Source organism: Myotis myotis, unplaced genomic scaffold (assembly GCF_014108235.1).
Source record: "Myotis myotis isolate mMyoMyo1 unplaced genomic scaffold, mMyoMyo1.p scaffold_m19_p_12, whole genome shotgun sequence".
Classification (NCBI taxonomy): domain Eukaryota; kingdom Metazoa; phylum Chordata; class Mammalia; order Chiroptera; family Vespertilionidae; genus Myotis; species Myotis myotis.
In genome coordinates this window covers 72,489,819-72,511,047 of record NW_023416316.1, presented here as the reverse complement: position 1 = coordinate 72,511,047, position 21,229 = coordinate 72,489,819, and the positions used below count along the sequence as shown (strand labels likewise).

The 21,229-nt window shown below is 40.8% G+C and overlaps 1 protein-coding gene across 2 annotated transcripts in view; it reads left to right on the top strand.

The window, feature by feature from the left end:
* The window catches only part of FANCC (FA complementation group C), a 268,319-nt gene that overhangs the window by 180,142 nt on the left and 66,948 nt on the right, over positions 1 to 21,229 (top strand). For both annotated transcript variants that reach the window (XM_036331404.1, XM_036331406.1), the window contains 2 exons: positions 12,640 to 12,753; positions 13,655 to 13,719. In XM_036331404.1, coding sequence (XP_036187297.1) covers positions 12,640 to 12,753; positions 13,655 to 13,719 — 179 coding nt within the window. The remainder of the gene's footprint in view (positions 1 to 12,639; positions 12,754 to 13,654; positions 13,720 to 21,229) is intronic.

Genomic DNA, 21,229 nt, shown 5'->3' with positions numbered 1-21,229 from the left:
TTTAAGATTTGTTGTTAAGAAAATTTATTGTTTAGAAAAATGTAAATCACTTGCTGATGATTTAATTAATTTGGAAATTTTAATATTGCTTAAGTAAATAGTTTCAGGATAGTAACATAAATGTTTTACTGAATGTATAAAAAAACGCAATGGGAGCATAAAAAGGGAAGTCACTAATCCAGTGTTTGGGTGCAAGTATTTTACATGGTAAAAGAACCTGCCACATATTCAACATGGTAGTATTTCTGGTGACCAAGGACTGAATAGACCATGTGCTTACTTCTGTGGAAGCTTGGGGAAGAGAACATTAAACATGTGTCCAAGGATTAAATTTTTTGGCCAAAAATAATTGAATAAATTGAATTGAACTATTCAGTTTTGCTATTCAGATTTGCAGGAAAATTTTTTAAATGTGGAAATCTATCCTATATAATAAAAGGCCAGGAACCATAAGCAGAATGACCAGAATGACCACTCGACCAGTCGCCATGAGATGCATTGACCACCTCTCGGTCCCTCCCCTCCCCCACCTCCCTTACTCCGGACCCCTGCCCGCAGGCAAATGAGGAACCACAGGGAAGCGGGTGGGTGGTGGCGGGGTGGGACTGGGGACTGGCAAGCAGGCGGAACAGCTGACCTCTTGGTCCCTCCCCCAGGTCCACAGGCTCCGATGGATCAGTGATGGTGAATGGCGGATGGGGGAACGGGGGATGGGTGGCAGGAGGACCGGGCTGGCTGGCTGGCCATTGGGATACCTAGCTCATCCCTGGCTGCTTGGGGGCTCAGGCCGGTGGGAAAGCAGGCACCGGCGACTTCACCTCCATGCGCGCAGTTAAATATTTTACCCTTTGTCCTCCCTGTGTGATCTACAATAATAATCTGCTTCATGTTGATATTTATTGCTGTGTTGCTGACAATTACCTGACAGAGAAGTTGGGGTGCTTCCCTGGACTGGAAAAAATTTAGCTACATCAGAAAGCAAGTCTAATTCAGCAAGCTTATCCATATATACTAGTATAAAGCTTTCACTGTCACCAGTCCCCCTGCGTGTGTTTCGATCTGTCATTGTCAGTCATGAATTTGGTTGACACTTCTATTATAGAGAAAAGGCAAATAATGATATTAAAATATTTCTTCTAATTTCCTTTCAATGTGCACAAATTTGTGTACCAGGCCACTAGTATTATTATAATTTTTATTTAGGTACACCAAGTCTGATTGTATTTACTAGTATGTATAGCTGAGACTGTAATTTTCCAGCATCCCGCCAGCAAGATGGTTCTTGCCACTGCTGCTCTTGTCCCTTCTGAGTGCTCTGATTTTGTGGTGTCCCCATATGTCGGCACAGGCTGAGTAGCACCAAAGCACATATTGTTCAGTGAAATTACATCCAAATCAGTTGCCAGGTTCCAGTCAGTTTTACCAAATTAAGTAAAACTCTTTGAAATAATAGTACATAGTAATGTCATTTTTTCCAGTATTCTGTGGGTATTTTATGGATTGAAACTTAAGAAGGCAAATTGTGAAAAGGAAAATTTATCATTTTATACTGTAACAAGGCCACAAAGGAATCTGCAGTAATTATATTGTTTAATAACTATAAACGAGCAACCCATTCTGTTGAGCTCGACTGTCTAGTGTTTATTGAACACCTATTATGTGAAATGCCATGGGCTACTTCACAGTTGCTCTAAAGACAGTCCCTTGCTTGGAGAGCCTGTGGACTAATAAGTAGAATGATGAGACTTGTAACTAAAGCACGTGGCAGACCTTGGAAGGTACTGTTAGAGAAATACAAATAGGATGCCATAGAGATCTCAGGAGAACACTATCTCATCTCATCCAGTTGGGAACTGAACAGGGGACTTGGAGAAAGATGGATTTTGAAAGATAGGTGTAATTTTGGCAGCTAGGGATGGGTGGGGTTGTTGGATTTCTGGGGAAAGGTGGAATAGTATGGGGGTGAGAAAGGGATAGAGAAAATGGATTAGGTGACTACCAGGGAGTCTGATGTCACCAAATCACAGGCTCAAAGGGAAAGACTGGGAGAGTTTGAAGGTGGGCTGAAGGCCTGTAGAAGCAGGGTGTGCTTAGGCCAACTAGTGTTCCATTGTATATATTTACTGTATCTTCTTTATCCAATCCAGTAAAGCTTGGAGTAGTTGGGCGACAGGAGCATTTTCCATGTCTTTGCTTGACCACTATGGCCCCTTTCCCACTGCCTCTCCCTCCTGCCTCTCAGTTTGTTTTCTCTGTCCATCCAGCCAGCATCAGGCACACAGTCCTTTTCTCTTGCCTGTACTTGCTTCCCTCACTGTTTCTCTCCTTGTCTGTCAGAATCAGCTCAGAAATCATCCTTGGAAGCACTCTGAAACCCTACAGTTGGAATTAATCATTACTTCCTCTGTTTTCACAGTGACTGTCTTACCCCCTCATAGCACATACTACATTCTGTCTTACATTATGGCTGTTTCCATCACTGTCTCACTTCATCATATTGTAGGGGTTCTTGCTCCAATAGCTTAAATACAGATCAACTCATGTTGTTGAATAAATGAACAAGCAATCGTGTTTACAAACAAGGTCACCATATATATATATGCAAATTAGGCCAGGACACCATAATGGTCATGACCAGCTCAGGAGGAGGGGCCTGGCATGGGCCCAGAGCCTGAGAGAATAACAGACAGGGTGGCCCAAGCCCGGAGCCAGAGAGAAAAATCTGGAGGGGGGCTGGCCCCCAGCCCCAGCCCCGTGGTCGCAGCGCTAGGATGCTGGGGCCGGAGTGGAGACACAAACTCCCAGGGGGGCTGGATTCGATTCTGATCAAGGGCATGTACCTAGGTTGCAGGCTCCTCCCTGGTCGGGACCCAGGTCAGGGCTCATGCAGGAGGCAACCAATCGAAGTGTGCCTCTCTCACATTGATGTTTCTCTCTGTCTTTCCCTCTTTCTTCCACGCTCTCTAAAAATCAATGGGAAAATATCCTCATGTGAAGATAAAAAAAAAAAAAAAAAAAAAGAAAGAAAGAAATGTCATATCCTATGAAAGAGACATCTTGAAAATGCCTAAAGAAAGTTGTCATTTTTTCTTGGTGAAGGGACTAGAGTCTGTGTTGATGAAAACACCTTGGTGGCTGCAGCAGCTGGCTGTGGCAGTAGCAGCGGGGTGATGGGGGTGGCGCCTTCCCCTGATCAGCCCGGTTGCCTACCGCAGAGGGAGGCCTAAGTTGTCAGTAGGACCTCCCCTGAGGGCTTCCAGACTGTCAGAGGGGGCAGGCTGGGCTGAGGGACGCCCCCCTGCCCGCTCATGAATTTCGTGCACCGGGCCTCTAGTTATGTATAAAGAGATAGGTGCATTAGAGACCAAAGTGGTGGCAATTCTAAAAGACTTTAATGATTAGCTGAAGAAATTGTTTGGAGAAGCACAAAATATGTGCTCAGTCTCAGTTCAAGAATATTGACCACAGTTTGGCTCTCCTAGTCCGTTGCCTGAGCAAAAGCACAGCCTTTATTCCACACCCAGACCCTGTGCCAAACCACAGCCGCCTCCCTGCTCCAGCTTTCCTAAACGCCTGCTGCTGGTACAAGATGGAGCAGTTATGGTGAGGCGAGGACAGAAAAGAACACATGAAAGCAAGGCAGTGGATTTCCCCTGATTTAAGACTTCTCCTTGAAAGTTCACCTTCATGGTAGAAGCATTTTTAAATGACTTTTCAACCATTAGCAGAGTTCTCAAAATTCCTACATGAATCAAAATTAGGCTTAAAATGTTTTACATATAGTTGTATTGGTTCCCGCACTTTTCCATCCTTGAAGGATTTTAGATCACAAGTCAGGGTGATATATTTGCATGTTTCTTTATGCCCTTGAAATTCATTTACACCTACTTGCTTTTTGTGGTTATAGATTCATGTATTCAGAACCCCAGTTCCTCATCAGTAAAGTGAGGGAATTGAAGTAGAGTGTCTCCAAGTTTGTTCTGTCAGCATTTATCATAAAATCTATTATATGACTGTAGGAATTAATTTTTGTCCAGAAGCCAATGCCTACAGAATATTTAATGGTTTTGTGTTTAGACTGTTTGCCACTAGATGGCAGTAAAAATGTTATTATTGGCAGTAAGTGCTTATCAATTTTTAAGGGGTTTTTTTTTGTTTGTTTGTTTCCTTTTTATTGAATTTTATTAAGGTGACATTGGTTAACAAAATTATACAGGTTGCAGGTGCGCAGTTCCAGAACACATCATCTGTACACTGTATTGTGTGTCTGCAGTCTCCCATCCCCAATTCAAGTCTCCCATCCCCATTTGTCCCCCCATACCCTCCTCCACCTCTTCCTACCTCCTCTCCCCCTTTAAGTTTGCTTTAAAAGAGAGATTTGGAGGTCTAAAGTTTAAGGTGTCTGTTTTGAAATTATCTAACCGTAGCCAAGTCTCACTATGTTCTTTCCCAGGGCCCATGCTTATTTTATCCAGGGATAAAACTCGTATGGCCCTCCATAGCAATTTGTTTTAGGGAATTGGGGGGGGGGGGATTCATAAATTAAAGTAAGTCATTTCATTTTACAAAACATTATTTTATGATAAAAGTAAGATATAGTAATTGTAACTTTAGAAATACAGGTATTTTGAAGAAGACATTTTAAATTACTCCTAGAAATAATATATGCTAACTATTCGTAAAGTTTATTCCCAGTATTTTTTTGTGCATACAAAATTAAAATCACATGGACCATATAGTTTTACACCTTATGTTTCAAACTAATGTTGCATTGTATTTTCCTGTGTTATTAAATGGTTTTTTTATATGATTCACACTGTTGGATAAACCATAATGAATTCAACCAGTCCAATGTTGTTGGGTTCTTTAGTTCTTCTAGTTTTTCACTGTTACAAGTAATGCTGCTATGAATTAAATCTTTCCTTAGGATGTATTATTGGAAATAAAACTACTGAATAAAAGGATACCATTTTTCATGCTTTGGCTACATGTCATAAGTGAGTTCCTAGAAAAGCTTCACAAATGTGAGCTCCCAGCAGCAAGAGTGCCCCCTCACCACCTCCCTGCCGACACTGAGCATTATGGTGGAGGTCGGTGGTTTTTTAACAGGGCAGGAGGTGGGCTGGGGAACTGATTTTTGTAATATTTAATGTTTAAAAAATCAGTTTCTAACAATATCATTTGGAAATTTGGGCCAGGACACGTCTCCCAATTAAGTTATTTTTATGTTTCCAAGACCTTAAGTGTTACAGTCAGCTTGTCTAATGCAGGTGTGTGGATACTCTCTAGGGAACTGTTTATGGCTATTTTAAACATTACTCAGAAATTATTTACACTCCCTCATCACACCTTCTGAATCTGTTGAATGTCCTAGGTTTGGGGATTTTTTTTTTTTTTTAACTTTCACTGGCATGGCTACCAAAGTAATCCATGCAGTTATGGGAAGCCCCCACCGCTTGTATTGGTCCCAAGGCACAGGATGTGAGTGCCTCTTGGAGGCTCGGGCGAAAGCCTTGGCATGGTTTTCCTTTAGACCCACAACCTTAACTGACCCTGGTCCGCCTATTGTACACACACTACACTACCTTTATCCCAGCTGAGTCTGTAGTCCTTTGTGCTTTAATTTGTTAAGGGTCAATCATGTACATTATGATGCAGCCATCTTTTATAGGTGGCTTAATTGAAACTTTGCTTAATTGAATTTTATTAAAAACTGACTTTTAAGGGAGGTGTCATACTTAGAAAGCTTAGCACAATGCTTCACACAATAGTGAGCACTCAATAAATTTTAGTAGTCATAACTATTAGAATTCCCTCAAGCAGCCACACTCACGGGGATGCAGGGGCTGAGAGCTCTCCCTGCAGAGGGACTAGACCAGACTGAAGCCTTGAGTGGCTGAAGACCTGTGGCCCTCAGGGGCCTCACACAGGGAAAGTCAGCCCCAGGTAGGGCTTTGGGAACTAGTTTGGGCTTCATCTAAGAATAGTTGGGAGCCTTAAAGGGCCCCCAAAGGGCCTTCAGCTGAGGACCAATTAGATTTGCATTGTTTAAAAAAACAAATCAAAACAAGGATTCCAGCTGCCTCCTGCAGAGAGGATGCAGGGAGGTTCCTTTTAAGGTGGTTTAGTGTAACCAGCCTTGGGCATGTTACTAAGCTCTGTGTGTGCCAGTTTGCTCATCTAACAGATTCAGCAATAGTACCTACCCTGTAGGCCAGTGATGGCGAACCTTTAGAGCTCGGCGTGTCAGCATTTTGAAAAACCCTAACTTAACTCTGGTGCCGTGTCACATATAGAAATCTTTTGATATTTGCAACCATAGTAAAACAAGACTTATATTTTTAATATTTATTTTATATATTTAAATGCCATTTAACAAAGAAAAATCAACCAAAAAAATGAGTTCGCGTGTCACCTCTGACACGCGTGTCATAGGTTTGCCATCACTGCTATAGGCTGTGGGGATTAAATGAGTTGCTATTTGTAACTTTCTTTGAACAGCTTCCTGAACAGCTTTAAATGTGTGTTTTTGTTTTTTTAAATAGAATGCCAAAAGTCTGGTGGCAGAAGGCTAATCACTTCCAGTTCCATCCCCCCTCCATCTAGCATCAGAATGACCCAAACTACCCCGACTGAGCCCCTGGCCACCAAGTTTTCAAATCCAGCTCAGCCTCCTCCCTCCCCTGCCTGGTCTGGTGTGGGTACCTACACATGGATGTGTGGCATGTGGCAGACCAGGCCTGGCTGGTCTTCCCTTTACCACACCACCTGCATTGCCCCCAACACGGGGGTCAGGCCCAGTGCCCCTTGCTGAGTGCACCACCTGTGCTTCCTGCTGTGGTAAACTAGGCAAATCCTCCAGGAAGCTCCGCCCTCAAAGGATGACCCCTGGCTGCCATTTACCTCTCCTGGCTTTGCCGCCCTCACCACACTCCTTGCTCTCACCCAGACTGCACTTAAGTGTTTGAAAATAGCTGAGCGATGGACTCTCCTGGGCTGTCATCAGCTCCTGTTTGCTCTCCGTTTCCATAAAGGACATCTTTGAACTGGAAGGAAAAAAGGACAGTTAACATGCAGTGGCTTCCATCCAGCCTTTCCCATGCTAACCAGGAGCCTCTGCGTTATCTTAGACTTCATAAGTTCACGTTAACGCTGTAAACGTCCTGTTTTTCTCCCTCTCCTGTGGATGCATTCTTTGTAAATTATGTTTTACATGGAAATGTATATCTGCAGGAAACTTTAATCATAATATCTTCACTGAGTAGTACTATCTCAAAGCTGCTTTGTTAACTTGCTGTGATCTTTGCTAATTTGAAAACAGTGGATGGGATCTCATTTAGGGACAGCAGTTTGAACCTGTGTTCCTCGGTAATGTTGCCTGGAGTCCTGTTTTGAGGCTACTGAGCGATTCTGAGCTCATGGAGGAAGTACCACAATCCACACGGGAGGGTGCATGCCAGGTCTGCAGTGGACCCTTCCTCCTGGAGACTCCTCAGGATTGTGGGGAGAAGGAGAGGCGGCACAGAGGTCTCGTGGGTGTTTCCAATGCATGATTACGGTTAATGGGGGGCAGCATTTTCAATTTATTTTACATCATTGTGAAATAGTTTATGATAAAATTGAAAGGAGTCCAGGACACATTAGTGGTGCTCGCCCTGGGCTCTTCCCTCGATGTGACTGTCTGCATGCCTATTTGTGTGTGAGCTCACACATTTATATGCACATATTTGTTTTATCTTGTAATATCCTATATAATAAAAGGGTACTCTGCAAATAGACTGAAAGGCAGAACAACCAACCAATCAAAGGTGTAATATGCTAATGATATGCTAAGGCTGCTCAACCGCTCACTATAACGTGCACTGACCACCAGGGGGCAGATGCTGCAACTTGTAGGTTAGCTTGCTGCTGGGGTCCAGCCAATCGGGCCTGAGCAAGATGGGCTGGACACGCCCTGGAGCCCTAGTGGGGTCCCTCAGCCTGACCTGCGCCCTCTCGCAATCTGGGACCCCGTGGGAGATGTTGGAGAGTTGGTTTCAGCCCGATCCCGCAGGCCACTCCCCTTGGGAGGGCGCCAGACACAGGGCCCATGGCTGGCGAGCACTGCTGCAGCAGAGCAAGCCTCTCTGGATCGCGACTGATTGGGCGGGAGCCCACGGCAGGCACAGTGGAGCCGGGATGAGCAGGAGCGGCAGGTAGGAGCTGCAGGCAGCGTTGGACTGTGGCTTTTGGCCCGATCCCTACAGGCCACCCAGAGGGACCCCACCCGTGCTTGAATTCTTGCACTGGGCTTCTAGTGTACTTATAAAATGTAGTGCAGGATTTAAAAAATGTAAAATGACTATTTCCCTGGGAATATACTGAAAACCACTGGGCTGTACACTTTAAAATGGGAGAATTTTATGGTATATGAGTTATATCTCAATAAAGCTGTTAAAGAAGAGACTGTCCCATCAGTCCCAGTTCTCAGCCTGAATGCTGTCTCTGGCAGAAGACACAGTGTCTTCAATCCAGGCCTGCGCCGGCTCATCCAGGTGTCCCCGCCTCTGTCCGCCCGGCTGCCTCTCCAGGAGGGGGTGGTTTCTGTCTTTCTCTTTGGTGGATCCTGGCCTGGCCTAGACCTCCTGCCCCTCTCTTTTGTCAGAAGCCTTAGACTTAGAGCATTAAGCAGCGAGTGCCCTCTCTGGGGATCGAGTTTCCCCTGGAAAAGACAGCAAGAACAGTGACCAGGAGCCTGTTCTCAGTATTGTGACCACTAGGTTTCAGGGGGAAAAGGAAGAAAAATGTTTCCTATATAATAGCATTTTACTTCTCTCTCTCCCTTTCTCAGTTCTTCCCTGCCTTTAACTAATAAAGAATGTGGAGGTAGAAGCGGTTCTCTCTAAGGTCCTCCTCATTGTGACTGAGTGTTCTTGGCCTGGGTGGGGCCGAGAGCTGATGCTGGAGAGCTGAGGACCAAGAGCCTCCCTCTGGGCATCAGTGTGGAGTTAAACAGAAAACGCAGGTGACATTTGTCATGTTGGCTATTTTTAAAGTCTGTCATTAATATAAGAAACTTCATATTCGTAGTATGTAATCTGTCTTGTAAAGAATAAGAAAAACAGAAGGTAAATATTCCTCCAGAGAATAGCAGAGTTTTAAGATTCGTTTCCATTTTAAGTCCATTTGTTTAGCCAGTGTATTCATGTTTAGATCTGTTATATTAATGTTATTAATTTTTTCATTTATATACACAGTTAACTAAAGAGCTTTTTCAAGCATCCATGTCTGTATTTTTAAGTAAAGTTTCTTTTGTTGTAAAAAAATGTTTTCAAATACACTTTTTCAAAAAAATTATTCTTTCTTGATTATAAAAGCAGTACATTCACATATAGGAAAGTGGAAAGTATATTAAAGTAGGAAGAAGAAAGAATATATAGCACCACCCTAGAGGCTGTTAACATTTGGTGACACTTTCTTTCATTATTTTTTCATTCTCATGTATAGATTATTTTTATGGATTATTTCATGTGTGGATTGATGTGATCTTTTCTGTGTATAAAATTTTACATCTTTCTTCATTTAACATCCTATCTAATAAAAGAGAAACATGGTAATTAGCGTTCGACCGCTACCCTTCCCATTGGCTAATCAGGGCGATATGCAGATTAACTGCCAGCCAAGATGGCGGCCGGCAGCCAGGCAGCTGGAAGTGAACATGAGGCTTGCTTGCTTCAGTGACGGACTCCAACATTCCCCGCCTGCCTTGCCAGCCTCTGAACTTGCAGTTTAAGAAACATTGTAACAAATATAGAAGCTAAACAAAACTCCAGAAACCTGCTTTCAGCTGGCCAGGATCTCAGAGCTGGAGTTATACATTGTTTTGATTATAGAACGCAAACAAACCAGATACCTGCTTTCAGCAGCAGAGGCCTCAGAGCTGGAGCCAGAGCTAAACCTGGCCCAGAATAAAAAAGAAAAAAAGAAAAAAACGATTAGTTGGGAGCTTCAGTCCCAGCCTGAAAACAGCCCTCAGCCCCTCACCCAGGCTGGCCAGGCACCCCAGTGGGGACCCCCACCCTGATCCAGGACACCCTTCAGGGCAAACCAGCCAGCCCCACCCATGCACCAGGCCTCTATTCTATATAGTAAAAGGGTAATATGCCTCCCAGCACCGGGATCAGCGGAGCCGCGAGGCCTCCCGGCACCGGGATCAGTGTGACAGTGGGGAGCGCCCAAACCCCCTGATTGCCCTGTGGCTATGTGTGTGACAGGGGGCAGGGCCACAACCTCCGTATCCGCCCTGCTCTGTTCGTGACAGGGGAAGGCGCCTCAATCCCCTGATCAGCCCTGCTCTGTGCCTGATAGGGGGGAGCTCCCCAACCCCCTAATCGCCCTGCGGCTCTGTGTGTGACAGGGTGCGGCGCCTCAACCCCCTGATCGGCCCTGCTCTGTGTGTGACAAGGTGCGGCGCCCCAACCCCCCCCCAACGGGCTCTGCTCTGTGTGTGACGGGGTAGAGCCATAACCTCCCCATCGGCCCTGCCCTGAGTGTGAGAGTGGCGGCACCCCAACCCCCTGATCCGCCCTGCCCTGAGTGTGACAGGGGGTGGTGCCCCAACTCCCCTATCGGCCCTACTCTGTGAGTGACAGGGGGGAGCTCCTCAACCCCCTGATCGGCCCTGCTCTGTGCATGACAGAGGGGAGCTCCCCAACCCCCTGATTGACCCTGCTCTGTGCATGACAGGGTACAGAGCCCCAACCCCCCTGATGGGCCCTGCTCTGTGCGTGACAGGGGGCATCGCTCCAACCCCCTGATTGGCCCTGCTCTGTGCGTGACGGGGTGGTGCCACAACCTCCATCGACTCTGCCTTGAGTGTGACAGGGGGCGGTGCCCCAACCCCCCAATCGGCCCTACCCTGAGAGTGACTGAGGGTGGCATCGCAACCTCACAATCTGCCCTGCTCTGTGCATGACAGGGGATGGCGCCCCAGCTCCCCAATCGGCCCTGCTCTAAGCCCGACCAGGGGCTGCACCTAGGGATTGGGCCTGCCCTCTGCCACCCAGGAGCAGGCCTAAGCCAGCAGGTCGTTATCTCCTGAGGGGTCCCAGACTGTGAGAGGGCACCAGGCTTCTAGTGATAATATAAACATTTAAAATGCTGTTATAAATTTTTCATAAACATTTTAATGGCTTATACAATGAGCCACTGTGTGAGACACTGTAAATTAATCATTCCCTGCTGTTAGACATCACTAATGAGAAATAGCACTGTAATGAACATCTTTGAGCATAGTCCCATTGTCATATTTGGATTTATTTCCTTAAATGTAAGCCAGATATATTAAAAGTTTTGAATGCTTTTAAAGCCTTATCATATTGCCTCAAGTTGCTTTCTGTAAGTCAGGCATCTATCAATCTATAAGGCGCCTTTGTTCAGGTTACCAACCTCTGGGCAGACATAGCGCTGGCAGTCTGAGCTTGAGGGTGTACTGTAGACTGTTCCGCTTGCTCCGCTCTCTGTGGGTGCCTCAGTGTGCCACAGGCCCACTGATGCGTGGATGCTCATTTATATCTTCCCATGGCTCACCCTGAGTACTTGTTTCCGAGAACCCAGATTAGTATTAATTAGGTATTCATATCTGTAAAACCTTTAATGTGTTAAGTGAAAAAGTAAATGTTGGTATGTTGATATTTAAATTTACCCACTTTGATTATGAGGGTGAGCATTTATTCATGTGTTTCTCGGGCATTTGTATTTTCTCTTATGAATTATCTGTTTATACTCATTTTATACTCAGTGTTTGTCATTTGATATTTTGGGTATTACTTTGATTACATATGATCTGAATTATTTGTAGTCAATATTCCTGGTTTATACTTATTTTATGAAAAACAAAAGTTTTTATTTTTATTTAGAATAATCAATTATTTGCTTCCTTGATATTCAGTTTACAAAGTTCTTCCCCACTTAGACATGTGAAAAGCACTTATATTTTCTTCTTGTTTATTATTTCATTTCATTTTTACATTGACCTCTTGAATTTATGTTAAATTCAAGTATATTTTGATGAGTAGCATTAGGTAGGAATCTAATTTTTTTCAAAGTTTTCTCTGCACTATTTTTCACATAATCTTTCCTTTCCCTAGTGATTAATGTGTTTGTCATTTGATTATCATCTATTCTGATAAAAATATTTTGCTGAATTTAAAACCAATAAAGATTACATTCTCAATATGGTTAAATCACTGTTCTTTATATATTTTTGTTTCACTGTTAACATTTGTTTAAATTGACTTTGAATTTAATAATTGTATTACTAACTTATTTCTTCTTTTTATGAATGTTTTTATTGATTTCAGAGAGGAAGGGAGAGGGAGAGAGAAACATCAATGATGAGAGAGAACCATTGATTGGCTGCCTTCAGCCCGCCCCCTACTGGGGATTGAGCCCGCAACCCAGGCATGTGCCCTGACCAGAAATCGAACTGAGCCACGCTGGCCGGGCTATTTCTTCTTTATACATTAAATCAAAGTGAGCTGAATATAAGGGCACATTAAGATTACTCATTTACAAATGACCCTGACTCTAGGCATTAAACATAAGAGGCACTTGCATTCACATTTAAGAACTTTTTTCTCTTTGTGTTCATGTTTTTAGGGGTTGTTATCTCATATACTTTCAGCATTCAGATTTGATATAAAAGAAGTTGGTCTTTTTACTCAAAGTCTTGGGTATGCACCTGCAGATTATTATCCTGGTTTGCTAAAAAATGTGAGTATTTTTAACTTATTAGTATTAACATTTTCATTGGTTAATATATCACCAGCAAAAAGAATAAATGGAAGTATATCACTTCTCCAGAGGAGATGTTTAACTTTTCTATGTTTATCTCTTCTTACGTTGGGCGGACTTATGGCCATGTAAGGAAGAAATGTGAGATGGGAGGTTATGGGAAAGAAGAAGGAAGCCAGGAGAGGTTATTCTAAATCAACCAACTTCTCTGTCTCTTAACACATTTCATTTATCCTCTCAAAGATTTTTAGGAGAAGAAATTCGTTAACCAGTGTAAATACAGTCTTTCATTGTTAGACAAATTTTGTATTTAAAATGGCATGATAGGAATTTTGTGCTAAAGCAAAAATAAAATGTAATAACAACCTTGTAAATACTACTATATATTTACATCTTAGTATTAAAGCTATGTATTCTTCTGCCTTTAATTTTAGCTAGATTGAAGAAGTTTTAATTTTGATCTTAACATAGCTCTTCTAAAAACTGTTAGGAGATTTTTCAATATTTAACTATTCTGGTCTTTTGGATGCTTTATACATGAATAAAAAATAAAGATTAAATTAAGAAAGAAAAATAAAGTAACTCTAACGTGGTTTTATTTTTAATGGGTTCGGTTTTAATTCTTAGGAAATTACTGATCTGTCTTGTTGAAGTAGGAATCTGCTTAAGTAGGAATTCAGAATAACAGGCAGTAAACGCAAAATCCAAATTATTAGTAAATAAGTTGGCACTGCCTCTTTTCACTTTGACAAAGTACAAGGAGAGAGCTGGCGGAAGAGGGTAGGGAATCTCAACGGAAATACCACTCACATCAGGAAAATAGAACTGATGTCATCCTGTTTGCAGTGCGAGTTAACCTGCAACTGATTTTGTTTTACAGATGGTTTTATCATTAGTGTCTGAACTCAGAGAGAATCATCTTAATGGATTTAACACTCAGAGGCGGTAGGTGTGGAACTAAACAGCCCTCTTCTCAAGTTTCAAAATGTATGTTTGGTTATGAGAGAAAAAGTTATAATTCTTAGGAAATGCATGTTCATAATTATAGTTATATCCATTGTGGAAAGATTATTTTAGTTGAATACATGGAAAATTGGTGAATTTTACAAACTTTCTTTTTTAACCCCTGTTCTCAACTTTCATAAGGCAATAAATTGTGTAATTTGTCACATGCTCCTATGGAGTAAAAAGCCCTCCATATACAGTAGGGAACACAGAACAAGTGCTCAGCTCCATGTGTGTGTATCATTTACACACACACACAACCAGGATGTTTACAAGACAGCAGACACTTGATGTGCACATATGACTTATATGACTATTTTAAGAAACGATATTCCAAAATTTAGACTAAACAAATCAAAGAGTCAGACAAATTAAATAGCAGTTAATCACATTATAAAATGTTTCTTCACTATGAGAAAGAATTCAAAGTTGTTTTCATTGGTGAACATTTTATTTTTAACAAGTCATTCACTAAAAGAATCTAGGGACCAAGGCACGTTGTGATTTCTTGTAAAGCTATTGCCGGTGAAAGCTCTATCAGGTATGGTGTTTGCTCTCAGACTTAGAAATCCTTTGCATCTAACCCAGCCGTGGGCAAACTACGGCCCGTTTGAAATGAATAAAACTAAAAAAAAAAAGACCGTACCCTTTTATGTAATGATGTTTACTTTGAATTTATATTAGTTCACACAAACACTCCATCCATGCTTTTGTTCCGGCCCTCCGGTCCAGTTTAAGAACCCATTGTGGCCCTCGAGTCAAAAAGTTTGCCCACCCCTGATTCTAACCCTTAAAGTAAACTATAAAATTCTTAGGCAAAAACATGAGAAAATCTTCATTACATTGGATTTGGCAGTGATTTTTTGGATATGACATCAAAAGCACAACAATAAAAAAGCTAGATAACTCGGACTTCATTCAAATTAAGAAGTTTTATGAATCATAGGATATTATCAAGAAAGCAAAAAGACAACCAACTGAATGAGTAGATTGGAAATCATATATTGAAATCATACACCCAGAATGTGTAAAGACTTCCTAAAATTCAATATTATAAAATTAAATTTTTAAAAAATGGCCAAGAGACTTGACTAGACATTGCTCCCAGGAATATGTACAACAGGCCAATAAACACATGAAAAGATGCTCAACATCAGTAATTATTAGGGAAATGCCTATCGAAATCACAGTGGGATACCATATCACACCTACTAGGATAGCTGTAATTTAAAAAAAACAAACAAAAATGAAAACTAACAAATCTTGGTGAAAATATAGAGCAGGTAGAACCCTTGTGTTTTGCAGGTGGGAATGGAAAAAAGTACAGCCACTGTGGAAAACAGTTTGGCAGTTCCTCAAAAAATTAAATACAGCCCAGCCAACATGGCTCAGTGGTTGAGTGTTGAACTATGAACTAGGAGGTCACGGTTCGATTCCCAGTCAGGGCACATGCCTAGATGTCCAGGTTGCGGGATCGAATACCCAGTGTGGGGCATGCAGGAGGCAGCCGGTCAGTGATTCTTCTATCATTGATCTCTCTCTCTTCCCCTCTCAGAAATAAATTAAAAATAGATATATATTTTTTTAAAGTTAAATGCAGAATAACCATAAGACCCAACAATTCTACTCCTAAGTACATATTCAAAAGAAATGAAAGCAGGGGCTTAGATACCTGTACACCAAGTTTATAGTAACCCAAGTGCCTATCAACGGATGAACAGAGAAACAAAATGTGGTTTACAAATACATTACAATACTATTCAGCCATAAAAAGGAATAAAAATTGTATATATGCAAGAACATGGATAGACTTTGAAAACATCATGCTTAGAGAAGCAAGACACAGAAGGATAGATAGTGTATGATTCCACTTATATGAGATACCTAGAATAGGCAAATTAATAGTGACAGAAAGCAGGCTATCTATAATAATAAAAGCATAATATGCTAATTAGACTGGATGTCCTTCCTTTCGGACAAAGCTGTGGCGGGTGGGGGCCAAGGCAGAGGTGGCCGCCATGGCAGGGGGGCCAAGGCCCTTGCATGAATTTCATGCATCAGGTCTCTAGTAGATTATAAGTGTCAAGAGGGAGTGAAGTGATTGTTTAATAGGTACATAGTTTTTGGAGGGGATGAGGAAAAGCTTTGGGTATAGATTGTGGTGATGGGTACACAGTTTGTGAATGTATTTAATGCCACTGAATGGTTACCACTTACAAATGGTTAAAATAATAACTATTATGTATGTTTTATTGCAATAAAAGAAATTAAACTTGAAGAAAAAACAATTGTGATACCATCCATAAACTCTCTCAAATGACTAAAATGTAAGACACATTAGCATGTGTTGGAAAGGATATGAAATTACCGGATCTTTCATAAACTGTTTGGGAGAATGTGCATAATATAAACATTTTTGTAAACAGTGTGGCAGTTTAATATAAAGTTAAACATAAACTTACCATATGACCCACCAATTCCATTTTTGAGTTTTTACTCATGACAAGTGAAAACATAGGTATTCACAAATATTTCTGTATAAATATTCATAGCTGTTTTAGTTGTAATAGTTCAAAACCAAAAATAATCCAAAGGACCATTGACAAGGGAACGGGTATTTTTAATTATTTTAATAAAAATTAGGGTATTTTAATAAAAATTATATGTTACCACCATTGAAAAAAATGAAAAAACAAGTCATAAACTGAGAAAGTATTATGAAATTGCACATCTGATAAAGGGGTCAAACTCCGAATATATAAAGAATCCAGTAATAAGACAAATAACCCAGTTTAAAAACTGGCAAAAGATTGGAATACATGTCACCAAAAAATGTATACAAATGGCTTATTTCAAGAACATGAATACTGGTATATAAATGTTTATAGCAGCATTGTTCATAATAGACAAAAAGTGGAGGCAACCCAAATATCCATCAACTTATGATTGGATAAACCAAGTATGCTATGTGCATACAATAGAATATTATTCCTAAGAAAAAGGAGCAAGCTACTGATTCATGCTGCAGCACGTGTGAACCTCAAAAACATGCTTAGTGAAAGAAGTCAGTCATAAAAGAACACACATTGTATGATTCCATTTTTTTATAAAATGTCCAGAATATGCAAATCTATATATATGTTGTTGCCTGTGGCTAGAGGTAGGAACAGGGATTTCCTACAAATGAACACAAAAGATGGAAATGTTCTAAAAGTAGATGATGATTGTTGTCCAACTCAATAATTTATTAAAAATCTTTGGATTGTACATTTTAAATATGTGCATTTTGTGGTATATAAAGTATATCTAAAAATATAAGATGAATCCCTGGGGTGCATGGAAAGCATTTACAGTCACTTATTTAAATACTAGGTAAGGATTTTGATTTAGCTTTGTGGTGAATGTTGAATAATGGGTCTTTTGAGTAATAAACTTAAAAATTTATTAAAGGGAACTTGAAAAAATAGAAGGCAATTTGTATGTATACCCTATACCAAATCTCAAAACATGGTTTTATTTATTTATTTAGCCTCACCCAATGATACGCTTTATTAATTTTTATTTTATTATTTTTTTCATCAAAATGTATACTTTATTTTTTTTTTGCTGTGACTCACTTTATTGCACTTCAAAGATATCACTTTTTTTTTTTTTTTACAAATTCCTATCTTACCTTAAATTTGTTTTATTAATTTTAGAGAGAGAGGAAGAGGAGGGAGAAAGAGCTCGAAACATTGATGTGAGAGAGAAACATCGATCAGTTGCCTCCCACACGCACCCCCACCAGGGATTAAACCTCAACCTAGGTATGTGTCCTGACTGGGAATTGAATCTGCAACCTGTTGGTGTACAGGACAATGCTCCAACCAACTGAGCCACCCAGCCAGGGCAAGTTGATGATTTTTTAAAACTTAGATGAGAATAAATTAAAACTAACTAACTAACTCTCTCTCTCTCTCTCCCTCCCTCCCTCCCTCCCTCCCTCCCTCCCTCCCTCCCTCCCTCTCTCTCTGGAAGATATCTGCAACCTATAAAACAGACAAATATAGAAATGCCTCCTGCAAATGAATTATAAAGAGACAAACACTCCAGTATGGAAATGAACAAGAAATATAAGCAGGTTTTTACAAATGAGGCAAACTGCATAAAAATAAACATTTAAAAAATTCTTCAGGAGTGACATCAGCAGGATAGCAGAATAGGAAGCACCAGACCTTGCTTCCTCCTCCCCCCGCAGCACCCCCCCCCCCCAACCCCCTGAGAAACACTGACTTAACAATAGTATATGGGTCAAAGGGCCTTTATGAGAACTCCAGAAACTGATTAGAAGTCATAATATCCCAGGCAGGCTCAAAGTCAAGAATAGCCATATTGAAACAGGAAAGAAACCCATGTCATATAAACTACAACAGCCCTTCCCCTAAGCCAGCCCAGCTTGGTGTGATTGGGAGGGGAAGTCCAGCTTGTGGCTTCTCCCTTGTAAGGGAAAGAGAAGAGTGGAGTGTGTCCAATGTTCTGGCTTTTGTGGGGCTGCCTGAGGGACTAGTACTTGTCTTGCCTGATCACTGACAGGGCACCGCCGTACTTCCAATGCCTGGCGACAGTGGAGCGTTAGAACTCACTGCTTTTTGCAGCACCAGAGAACGGGAGTGCTATAGACAGGAGGTTGGCTCAGGTCAGCATGAATAGGGGACAGCACCCAACTCTGGTAAAGACAAATATATAAGCAAATACAAAATCCTATAATAACGTAATATTGGTTCATAAATTACTTTTAATTCTGTAATAAAATTTAAATGATAAAAGTATAAAAAAGATGCCCTAACCGGTTTGGCTCAGTGGATAGAGCATTGGCCTGCGGACTGAAGGGTCCTAGGTTCGATTCCAGTCAAGGGCATGTACCTTGGTTGCGGGCACATCCCCTTGGAGGGTGTGCAGGAGGCAGCTGATCGATGTTTCTCTCTCATCGATGTTTCTGACTCTCTATCACTCTCCCTTCCTCTCTCTAAAAAAAAAAATCAATAAAATATATTTTTAAAAAAAAGTATAAAAAAGAACCATAACTGTAAAACTATGTGAATGGATACAAAATATAAAGACATATAACTTATGACATCAATAACACAAAACATGGGAGGAGATATAAAGAATAAATTTTTTTGTAGGCAACTTAAATTGTTATCAGTTTAAAATAGATTGTTATAACCACGAGGTATCTTACCAAATCCCATGATAAAACAAAACAAAACAAATAAAAAAAAACTACAGAAGCTGCACAAAGGAAAGTGAAAAGAATCAAAGTATATCACTATTTTAAAAAAATCAGTGAAACACAAAGGAAGGTCTGCGAGAGAGAGAAAAAGGATCAAAATAACTACCAGACATACAGAAAACAATGAAATGGCAGTAGTAAATCCTTCTCTATCGGTAATTACTTGAATGTAAATGGATTAATTTCTCTAATCAAAAGGCATAGCATAGCTGAATGGATTCTAAAAAACAAGGCTCAACCGTCTGCTGTCTACAAGACTCATTTTAGATGTCAGGATATACATAAGCTGAAAGTAAATGGATGAAAAAATATATTCCATACAAATGGCAAGCACAAGAGAGCAGATATGGCCATGCTTATATTAAACAAAATGTAGTTTATATCAAAAATTATTACAAGAGACAAAGAAGAGCATTATATAATGACAAATGATCAACTTACCAGGAAGATATCCTATATAATAAAAGGCTAACATGCAAATCAACTGAACAGCGGAATGACTGGTCACTATGATGCACACTGACCACCAGGGGGCAGACGCTCAATGCAGGAGCTGCCCCCAGTGGTCAGTGCCCTCCCACAGCCGGAGTGCCACTCAGCCTGAAGCCAGGCTCACTGCTCCTTAGCACTGCCTCGGTGGTGGCAGGAGCCTCTCTTGCCTCCATGGCAGTGCTGAGGACCCCTTGGGTGATGTCTGCCTGCCAGATTAGGCCAACTCCCTGTGGAGTGGGCCTGAGCTGGCAGGCAGACATCTCCCGAGGGTCCTGGACTGCGAGAGGGCACAGGCCAGGCTGAGCCCTCCACCCCCCCGTGACCCGCCCCTCCCGCCAGTGCACGAATGTCGTGCACCAGGCCTCTATAACAACTATAAATATATATGCACTAACAGCAGAACACCAAAATATATGAAGCATACATTGATAGGGTTAAAGGGAAAAATAAAAAGTAACACAATAATCATAGGAGATTTCAATACCCACCTTAAATAATATACAGATCATCCGGACCAAAGATGAATAAGAATACAGAGGATTTGGAAAACATTGTAGATCATTTAGACCTTGTAGATATACACAGAACACTCTACCCAATAATAGCAGGATACACATTCTTCTCAAGCACACACACAGAATGCTCTCCAGGATGGATCACATGTTAGGCCACAAAACAAGTTCTAACAAATTTAAGATTGAAATCATGCCAAGTATCTTTTTCAACCATGATAGTATGAAACTAAAAATCACTAATAGGAGAAAAATGGGAAAATTCACATATACATGCAAATTAAACAACACATTCTTGAACAATCAGTGGATCAAAGAACAATCACAAGGGATATTGGAAAATATCTTGAGACAAATGAAAAAAAAAATTATACCAAAAATGACAGGGTGCAGGAAACAGTACTAGGAGGAAAATATATAGTAGTAAATGCCTTCATTAAAAAAGAAGAAAGATCTCAAATAAACAGCCTAAGTTTATACCTCAAGAAACTAGGAAAATAAGAACAAACAAAATCCAAAAGTAGCAGAAGGAATAAAATAATAAAGACTAGAGCAGAAATAAACTAAATAAAGAATAGAAAAACAATAGAAAAAATCAAAGATGAATATTGAGGCAAAAAAAAAAACCCACACAAACAAATTACCACCTTTAATGAAATACTAGCAAACCAAACTCAATAATGCATAAAAACAGATTAAGTACAATGACCAAGTGGGGTTTATTCTTAGCATGCAAGGATGGTTCAACATACAAAAATCAATCAGTATAATACACCATATTAACAGGATGATGGACAGTACCACATAATTTCAATTCATACAGAAAAACAATTTGATAAAATTCAGTTTGAACCCTTTCATGATAAGAACTTTCAGCAAACTAGGAATACAAGGAAATTACCTCAACATAATAAAGAACATATGTGAAGAGCCCACAGCTAACATCATACTCAATGGTGAAAGACTGAAAGCTTCTAAATCAGGAACAACGCGAGGATACCCTCTCCCACCACTTTTCATCATAGTACTGGACCTCTTAGCCAGAGCAATTAGACAAGACAGAAATAGAAGGCATCTAAATTTAGAAGAAAGACATAAAACGTCCTCTGTTTGTAGATGATAAGATTTTATATGTAGAAAACCCCAAAGATTCTACAGAAAACTATTAAAATTA